At 36.4% G+C, this 9,803-nt stretch overlaps 2 protein-coding genes and 1 non-coding gene across 5 annotated transcripts in view; all 3 read left to right on the top strand.

The window, feature by feature from the left end:
• The window catches only part of il12rb2l (interleukin 12 receptor, beta 2a, like), an 11,022-nt gene extending 5,839 nt beyond the window's left edge, over window positions 1–5,183 (top strand). For both annotated transcript variants that reach the window (XM_032538414.1, XM_032538415.1), the window contains 7 exons: window positions 651–845; window positions 1,048–1,152; window positions 1,281–1,427; window positions 2,228–2,389; window positions 2,585–2,654; window positions 3,034–3,139; window positions 4,374–5,183. In XM_032538414.1, coding sequence (XP_032394305.1) covers window positions 651–845; window positions 1,048–1,152; window positions 1,281–1,427; window positions 2,228–2,389; window positions 2,585–2,654; window positions 3,034–3,139; window positions 4,374–4,766 — 1,178 coding nt within the window. In that variant the 3' untranslated portion in view covers window positions 4,767–5,183. The remainder of the gene's footprint in view (window positions 1–650; window positions 846–1,047; window positions 1,153–1,280; window positions 1,428–2,227; window positions 2,390–2,584; window positions 2,655–3,033; window positions 3,140–4,373) is intronic.
• A 925-nt stretch (window positions 5,184–6,108) lies between these two features.
• Window positions 6,109–9,803, top strand: part of LOC116703591 (transportin-2) — a 17,063-nt gene continuing 13,368 nt past the window's right edge. Inside the window, exons 1-5 of one of the 2 annotated variants that reach the window (XM_032538407.1) lie at window positions 6,109–6,216; window positions 7,831–7,930; window positions 8,136–8,211; window positions 8,452–8,601; window positions 8,878–8,984. In XM_032538407.1, the coding sequence (XP_032394298.1) occupies window positions 7,832–7,930; window positions 8,136–8,211; window positions 8,452–8,601; window positions 8,878–8,984 (432 nt within the window). In that variant the 5' untranslated portion in view covers window positions 6,109–6,216; window position 7,831. Of the gene's footprint in view, window positions 6,217–7,830; window positions 7,931–8,135; window positions 8,212–8,451; window positions 8,602–8,877; window positions 8,985–9,803 lie in introns of those variants that run through there. The other variant, XM_032538408.1, reaches the window with a different exon arrangement.
• LOC116703813 (small nucleolar RNA SNORD41) lies at window positions 7,631–7,696 on the top strand. Its single transcript, XR_004335515.1, has one exon. It is a non-coding gene; the product is annotated as a small nucleolar RNA SNORD41 (small nucleolar RNA).

The raw sequence follows: 9,803 nt of genomic DNA, 5'->3' as shown, positions 1-9,803 counted from the left end.
AAAGAACAGTAATGAACGTTTAAAAGCAAATTTTGATAACAGGTGAGTTAATAAGAATTAGCTCCCCAAGTTAGACATTTTAGCTGAGAATTATTCCTTAAACCAAAAATGCACTCTTTAGCTCCACATTTATTTGACTGGTCATTGTGTCTCATCAAGTGTACATTAAATAATCACCAAATGGAATACATGAATAATGCTGATTGTATGGCCTTTAACAGAAAACCTGTAGAATATGAATTAAATGAAAAATCTTCATCCTTTTGATGAGGTAATTCTACAGTCACAAAACAAGACAAAATAGGATGCTTTGTTTTACATATGGAATTTGTGACACAATATATAAAATATCTAAAATGTTTGTTACTGAAATATAGGCTTAGGAGTGAAAGCTACCCTGAGCAGTTTTGTGAATATGTCTTGAAAGGAAACCCTTAACAAGGAGCATTAGGGAGTGGTCCTAAGATCCTTTGTGAATACAGCACTGAAATGGAACTAAATTGAAAGTTGTAGTTAAAGTGAATGTTCTCTCTGGAAAATTATGCTGCAATAATTCTATAGTTGTGTGATATGATTCTCCAATTCCTTCATTTGTATTTCTCCTATTCTACCGGCTCGTCAGAACTAACAAGCATTTGTCTCTTGCAAAGGTAAAGAGAAAGACGAGCAATCTATTCACCTCGTGATGAATGAAGAGCACCTCAATGTGTCCTGGGATCTGCCCTCTCAGCTTTTAGATAACCTGAAGGAATATGTGTTGCAATACAAACAAGCAGGAAGTCCTCCATGCCAAGGATTTGATTGGGTCAAAGTAAACAAAAGCCAAAGAACAGGATATTTTAAAGGTCTGTTTGATGTGAATATGTTCATAGCAATACACTCTGTAAATAGAAAGGTTTACTCATACAACGCTGCTTAAATATTTAAACATCTGATTAAGTAGCCCCAGAAAGTGATATACTGTAGAACACCCATTTAAAGAATCCATCACTTTCAAAGTTGGACTTGTGCTGGCTGTTTTACTCTGATGTGTGTCTCCACCTACAGGTAATTATACAAAGTACACACCCTTCCAAGTATCACTGTTCACAGTATCTCACAGCAGTAAAGTTCATCACCAATCATCAGTTATTGGATATTCACTTCAAGGAAGTAAGTATTTATGTTTTGGTTTTGGGCTGCCTTTTACAAACATTTTTTTAAACTTTGATTAGCTAATATTGTCTCCTCGTATTAAAATGAATAACTTTGTAATACTCATTTATTGTATCACTTTTCAGCCCCTCCCAGTGTACCATCATTTAAGGTGTTTTCCATTGCTGCCACTCATGTGTACCTGTTTTGGGAGTCTGTTCCCCTCGCCAAGCAGAAGGGGATGATCCTGTATTACCAAGTAGTAGTAGACAGTGGAGTAAACGGACAAAACGGTAGGCTACACAACAACAATATATTATACAGTTGTAGTAATTGGTAAAAGAAACAGGAAAACCAAGTGATATTTTGCAAAAAACTACTATCGAATAGATTGCCATGAAATTTGCAACAGAAATTCATAGATCCAAGAAGATGTCTCATAATGACTTTCTAGATCCACTGATATTTTTATTATTTTAAACCATTGGGGATTACATTTGTGCCTTTGAGTAAAATGCCTCAACAACTATTTGGTGGATTGTTATGAAATTCGGTACACACATTCGTGTTCCCCATAGTTTGAATTCTAATTACTTTGGTAAAAACTTAACTTTTCGTCTAGCAGGTCAAATTTGGTTTATGACTACATACCTGCAAGACTAAACATCAGCCTGTGCTGTACTTTGTTGTCAGTGTTAATTATTAAATGTTAGCGTGATAAACTGAAATAATGAAAACTCTATACATTGTACCAAAGATTCTCTATAACTAGAACTTCTAAACCAGTTCTGATTATACCTGCCAACAATCAGCATGTTAGCGTTGTTATTTTGCGCGTGCTAGCACGTTGGCGTTAGCATTTACCTCAAAACACTTCTGTGTACAGTATATCCTTACAGAGCAGATAGCATGATTGTAGACTAACTTTTGTTAAATAACTTTCCATGTATTTAATGACGAAATAATAATGCATAGCGGTGACCATACAAAAGAAAAAAAGAAAAGTAGCAATAAGCAAATTAAAGCAATAGTATACTTAGTTTGGTGTGTCTTTTGTTACTTAACCTCACTTCAAACAATGTGTCTCTTCTAGTGTACAATGTGAGTGCATCATCACAGCATGAAAGTGAGACTTTTAAGCTGCTGCATCTCAGTCCAGGACAGGAGTATGAGGTGCGGATAAGAGCTGTGACTGCAGCCGGGCCTGGAGAAAATGCCACTGCCAAGTTCAAAACAAAGCACCACGAAGATTTCGGTATTACGTCACATTTTAATTATTTTCTTGTTGAATGGGGTGAGCTTAGGATAACCTGTATGACAAAAGAGTTGTTTTTTTTGCCAAAGAGTTGTTTTTTATGGAGGTGCAATTTGATATTTCTAACAACATAATAGGGGAATTCACCATTTTACTGACTAAATAAGTTTTTCTCTCTCTCTCTCTCTTTTTCAGCGCTCATAATAGCAATCGTGGTTGGGATCCTTTTTGTGGTTGTAATATGTGTTCTTCTTGCTTTTTGCAGGTGAGATAATCATCTGAAACAACTTGTCTTTAAATGATGTTATATTTCTGAAGCTCTATTCTCCTATCTGAGACATGTATAGCTGTGGTACAGTTCTTTTTGTTGGTAAATATGTGGACTATTTCACAAGTATCTGGTGTAATCCATTCTCAACTAACACTTGAAATACTTGTACAAGCGAAATAATTGAATTATTCAATGATGGACAGTGTAAGGAAAAAAGGATATTAAATTCTAATCTTGTTTTCTCATAAACTGTTGATGTAAACATTGAAGTTAAGAATACATTAATATACATGTTTTTGATCTTAAAGATTGTGAGTTAATGTGATTATGGGGGGTGTTTTATGTTTGTTTGTTTTTCTTGTGTGTCTGCCAGTGCCAGTCGAGGAGAAAACAAAGTATGTCCACTGGTGCCTCCTTTTTTCTATGACAAAGTGCCAGATGCGCGCAACAGCCACATTTTCAGACACATGAAGCACCAGGTAGGAGACTGACTGAAATTATAGGACTTTTTGTCTTCTGTGAGCTTTAGTCTAATCTCGGAACAGGGTTCATTCCACTTCATTTCATTTCATTTATTTATTTCAAACAATCAACAATGTTGCAAGACAAATCTAAATTATAAATATATATATATATACACATACACACATATACATGCATATAATTACACAATTAAATGATTAGTTTGAGAAGAAGCAGGCGGAAGCAAATAGCTCATTTGGTCCTGCCCCTATTTCACAAAATCATACAATAACAAAGTAAATAGATATCCAAATAGAGCATACAATCTTTCAGGTCTTACAATAAACAATAACTAACAACAATAACAATACCATTAAATTACAATTCCATTCTTGTGTTTAGGTCTATTTTCTGTCTTGGTCCAGTAATGATTTCTTTAATCTATTTTTGAACTGAATGATATTACGTCTCTATTTGATGTCATTGTTCAGTCCATTCCATAAGGTCACCCCACAAACTGAAACACATATGCTTTTAACAGTAGTTTGCACAAGAGGTTGCTCAAACATATAATGTCCTCTTAAATAATTTCCCCCGTTTCTTTCCTTAAACATTGCACGTATGTTCCAAGGCAAATTATTTTCTTTAACTTTAAAGATAAATTGTGCAGTTTTAAATGTTACAATGTCCATAAATTTCAGCAATTGTGAATTCAAAATAGAGGATGACTGTGCTCATAATACCCTGTGTGATGTATTATTCTAATTGCTTGTTTTTGCAAAGCGCAAATCCTTTGCTAGTTTCTTTTGAAGTTATTTCCCCAAACTTCCACAAAATATATCATATATATATATATATATATATATATATATATATAGATATAGATAGAGATTATTATATATAATATCTGTATGGTGTTCTATATATGTATGTATGTGTGTATATATATATATATGTGTATATGTATGTATATATATGTATGTGTATATATATATATGTGTGTATATGTATGTATATATATGTATGTGTATATATATGTATGTATGTATGTGTGTATATATATATATATATATATATATAGTGTGCAGTTTCCACTAACTGTTGATTCTGAGTGATTCCTAAGTAATTATTTTGCTATTCAACTGCTTATCCTGTTAACGATTACATGCTCACTAATGTAGTCAATTCCTAGTTTGTTACTGTGCAATACCAACAAATAAAATATTGTGTCTGTGTGTGATCTCCCTGTAGACTAATGACCCCTGGGCGTGGATCTGCATTCCGATCTATGAGCCACATCCCAAGATCTCTCTGTTGGAGGTTGTTGAAATCCAGCCTTGGGCCTTTAAGTCCTCCTTGGAGAAAACCACCAACACTGACAGATTAACTAGGCCAGTGGTTGGAGATGGGTGCTTACAGATGGACCACCATGACAATCAGAGGGAGGAAGCTGTCACAGAGGAGTGTCATAGGACAGATCACAGATATCGAAGAGAGGAGTACAGCAAAATGGTTGACTCTGATGAGGATAGGGAGGAGGAGGAGAAAAGGGAAGATTGTTGGAGCTCAATAGAGGAAGAACAGTCAACGTTTGGTTACGAAAAGCACTTCATGCCCACTGCTTTTGAATTACTGGAAGTTTGATGTTTTCACTATGTTGGCTTTTGGACATTCATCTCAGATATGTGTTGTATTTGTTTTTTTATGTGCAGAAAATGTTCATTGTAGGAATGTGATTTTAGATGATGATCGTCTGAACAGGCTTCCGTAGCCTCTCTCTGCAAGACCCAGGAAGGTGGAATCGAGTCATGGGAGAGCTTTATAAATCAATATAAAGTATTTCAGGGTTTATTTTTCACTGACATTGACAGCAGCTGCTCATATACATAATCATATGTGTAAGTATTTCAGATGTTTGTATGTTGGAATGTTAGAAGTATAATACAGACATTTAAAGGCAAAAACTTACTTCCAGATGCACTTGGGAATGTGTACATTTGTAAGGCAGAAAAGCCAACATAACCTATTAAAGCTACAAGAATTGTTGCTCTTTTGAACCCACTGAATGTAAATGTTAACAAATCAGGTGCTATTTCCTTTTATTATTTCCCTATAAAGGCAAATGATCCACATTCATGTTTTTTGTTAACAAAAAAAACTACCGTACCTTAGACTTTATACTTTGATATGTAAAATGTCCATTTGTGATTGCATAACAATTTTAAAAAGGGTCTGGCTGCAGAGTTTCTAACTCATTAATTTACATTAGTTCCCTTTAGTGACAACACAGCCATTCTGGTGGAATATGGTACAATATGTAACAGCACAGTTCCCATACAGTTATTTCACAGACATTATAAAGTATTACACCTAAAAATAAAACACATGAAGCCACAATATACAACACATATCACCTCATCCAACAGCATGACATGCAAAACACCAGTGTCAGATGGTGAACGTGCATATTGAATTATTTACTAGATAAAAAATGTTGAAGTGTTGAATTTATAAGATACACGCTTATAAAAAAGCTGCTGCACATCCTTAAAATAAATAAATAAAATTACATGAATGACCAACACCTTCTAAGCTAATAACTACATATAAACTGTCCAATTCCAACAAAAATAAAAGGAAAGCATAAAAATATTTTTTTTTTAAAATAAATCTTTTGTCTGAAAAAAACGAAATGCTAAGTTGAGGACATTTATCATGCTGTTTTATATTGATGAGAAGATACTGATCACAATATCATGATCAAAACCCCATCCACATCCTAGTTCTATGCTTTATAAATATTTATATTTAATGGAACATAATTTCATCTTATTTAATTGGTTGATTGTAGGCCCACTTTATTTGTGTATTATGTTTTATGCCTAATCAGTAACTACTATCAGTACCTACTATTTTAAAAGTGTGGAAAAAACCAAAGGGGCTTCTATAATCTCGCGTAATTAGCGAAATGTGTACTGAACGGAAGCCGCCATAGGACAATTTCAGTCGGCGTGTTCTTTTGAACAAGAAGAACCGCTACGAAGCACGGGAGGAGAGCGGCCCAGTACGATAATTCAACGTTCAAGTCGATATTGTAGGTGTAGTATCAGTAGGCTTGTACTTTGACAAAACGTTTTATAAATATATTACGTCGATCAGAACGCCTCATCGGTTAAGGTGTTCTGTTAAAGCGATAATCAAAGCAAGTATCCGTCATATAGCATTAACGTTAGCCTGGCTATTAAATTAGCGCTGCTTAGCGGCTAAATTAGCTCGCAAAACGTGTTCACCAAGTTAGTACCTATACTGGTTGCCAACGATATGTTAATCGCTATCCCTTACGTGGCCATTCAGATGTTATCTCTTTCTAAAAGGACATGTTGGTACAGTCCTGTATTTGGATAGTAAATGGTGGCATTTGCCCATTTTAATGCCGGGCACATTGTGACTAAGGTTAACGTTACCCCGCCTGGAGCTGCCCTGTCGACTAGGCCCGAACAAGAAGGGCAACTTTTGTAGCATCGATCAACTGTGTATAGGCATTTGAAATGGTGCATAACCAACCGATACGATAATCGATAACGGACGTTACAATAAGCGTAAAATAACGAGCCCAGTGAAATGTAACGTAGGTTGATGTAGTTAGCTAAACCAGACGGACTGCTAGTTAGGGAGTAGACATGGCGGCCAAGCTACATAGCTTAGCCATATGCTAGCTTTATAACATTAACTTATTCTCCGACGACTTTTCTCACTCAGACCAACAACAATGAAAACGACCCCTCGCGTATATCTCAAGAATCATGCTCACGTGTAGTACAATACTAATTTGAACTAGAAATATTTAGACATCGCTAAAGCGTTTCTGTAACTTAGCTAGACCAGCGTATGTCATGGGGGTGGGGGGTAGGATTAACTTGAAACGGCTAAGCCGGGTCACAGAGATTTTAGCTGGACGTGTTGTCTAGCAATGTCCTATTTTTTTGTACCGCCAGGTGATTTCCAATTACAATTTTAAATGTATGCATTGCTGACCTTCCAAGGCCACCCGCGGCTTCGTTCATGTTATATCTCTCAAACCACCCCTTGCCTATCTGTACTGGACCACTGTCTGCTTCGAACCTACATCATGTGCAGACATTTGAGTTGCTGAGTAAGAAGATAACACTAAGTCTGTAGAGGTTTACATAACTTCTCCGATTATTGAGCAGGGGCTCTTTTTAGTAGTGTACTGCTGTGACTGGTTGAAATAAAAGGATTTGGACACAATAATTACTGAACTCATCTTAGACTTTGAATTACATCATTTGAAACAAGGTACGGTCAAATGCACTATTAGGATATAAAGTTCTGAGGGATAGAAATCTGCAGAAGCGCTAGAAAGGTCTGATTCACATTAAAAATCATAGTGTTTGCAGACTTATCTGCATGCAATGGAGCATCCTATTATGTTCTGTACGTTGTGTCCTTTTACATTGCTTTCCTGACCATACATGTGCATGTGGACTTTGGAGATGATGCATCAACAACTTCTGACTACTTGATGGTGTTTGTATTCATACTGTCTGATCCAAAAACCACTTGCTAACTATTTTCGCTTTACTTGTACTTTGTAATGTACTGTATGTACATTATAAGAATTCTCTGGAAAACATGTATGGAACTAAGTTAACGTGTATTCATTTATTTATTTTTACTGCTTTTTCAGGATGGAGTGGCAGCCAGATGAGCAGGGACTTCAGCAGGTCCTCCAACTGCTCAAAGACTCACAGTCGCCCAACACAGTCACACAGAGAGCAGTCCAACAAGTATCCTACTACAGTGCGATCTCAGGGTGTTGACTGTTTTTGCCTGGAGTGCAGGGCATGGGCAGTTGCGTATGTTTTAAAGTATTGATGATTCCATGTAGAAGATTGTCAATCTTTATTTTAACATGTTACTTAGCATAGAGATTAAAGGTTGTTTGTTTAATTTCAATGCTCAAAGTAAAATGGTCCTGAACTATCATGCTAGAAACTTGAACAACTCAACCAATTCCCAGACTTCAACAACTATCTCATCTTTGTTCTCACACGACTCAAAACTGAAGGTGAGTAGCCATCCTTTTCCTCTTTCATCAATTTAAAACACCATAAATATTGCACAGACCTGAAAATATATTGAGGGAATGTTGAAAAAAAAAAAAAAGATCCCAATCCGTTCCACACAGTAAAAGGTAGAACTCAAAACTGGTATCTGTACAGGAAAAGGTTTGATTAATGCATCTATACTGGTTATCAGGATACATTTGTATTGTCAGCTTGTTTGTTTGTTTTCTTCCTCTCATTAGACGAGCCGACTCGCTCTCTGAGCGGTCTGATACTGAAGAACAATGTTAAGGCCCACTACCAAAATTTCCCCTCCACTGTTGCTGACTTCATCAAGCAGGAATGTCTCAACAACATTGGTGACCCCTCACCGCTCATCCGTGCCACTATTGGTGAGTTTTTGCTTTTTGTGGGCATTGAATTGGCATGTGGCGTCCTTCCACGCGCCCAATACACACGTTCCTCTGCCTGCTTTTCTTCCGTTACCCTCTGGAGATGATGCATTAACACATTAAACACCTGAGTTCCCATGAAGGTATTTGTATTCATACTGTCTGATCCAGAGCTGCTACAAGGGCAGCTGCTACAAAGGTTACGGCCCACGGTCCCGTAAATTAAAAATCACTATCTGACGTCTGGTATGTTCTGCTTCTGTCCCGCTCCTCTAGGCATCCTGATCACTACTATTGCCTCCAAGGGAGAGCTACAAACATGGCCTGAGCTGCTGCCCCAGCTCTGCAACTTGCTCAACTCCGATGACTACAACACCTGCGAGGTCTGCACTTACCCTGCCCTTGTTCTTTTTCTTGTTTTATATGCCAGGAAATATTTCGTCACTTTTCTTGATTAAACCTTTGCTCAGCTTATATGTACTGTATGTGTAGCTTTACTGGGAGATAAGTAAGGCCACCAAACATCATAAAATGAATGTCTAGCAGATGGCAACAAAGCTAATATTAGTTAGGGATATGTCAATCAAGCATAGTTTGTACATGCATCCCAAGAAGAGGTCTAATCAGGTAAAATAAGTGAAAACACCTTTTGTGGGTGAACCCTGAGTGTGCAGGTCTTTGAAAGAAATGGCAGACATCCAAATAATTTATTTTTATAAGTATGTATAGTGTTTCCCCACAGAATTGTATTATATTTGAGGTGGTAGCTGACCCGGTGCAGGGGATGCACTCTTGGAAAGATGTCAAGACTTCTTATATTAATTGTACTGCAAATATTTGTATACAAAATTCTGCAGGTAACAATTCAACATTTTAAATTTAATGGTGTCATGCAGTAAGTGAAATGTGCTTTTGCATCTGACTACACTTGAAAACAAATTCAGAGCATGTTTTGCTCCTTAGTTGAAAAATGTAGATATTACTTACATAAGGTGAATGCTATTACTGTTGTAGCTAATTTGTACAATAATACAATAGTGTTACAAATTCAAAACATTATGAAATGAAATGTTTTCTATTTTGAAATGTTGATTGATTGTCAGTGATGTTGAATAGCCTATGCCTACAGGCATGCATAACAGTGAATTGATGTCATTTTCTCAACTTACCAGACTGTTGTAACTGTTCTATTATTTGCCTTT

This window comes from Etheostoma spectabile, chromosome 15 (assembly GCF_008692095.1).
Source record: "Etheostoma spectabile isolate EspeVRDwgs_2016 chromosome 15, UIUC_Espe_1.0, whole genome shotgun sequence".
NCBI lineage: Eukaryota > Metazoa > Chordata > Actinopteri > Perciformes > Percidae > Etheostoma > Etheostoma spectabile.
Note: the sequence above shows the minus strand (reverse complement) of the source record. Positions and strands in the feature narration are given on the sequence as shown.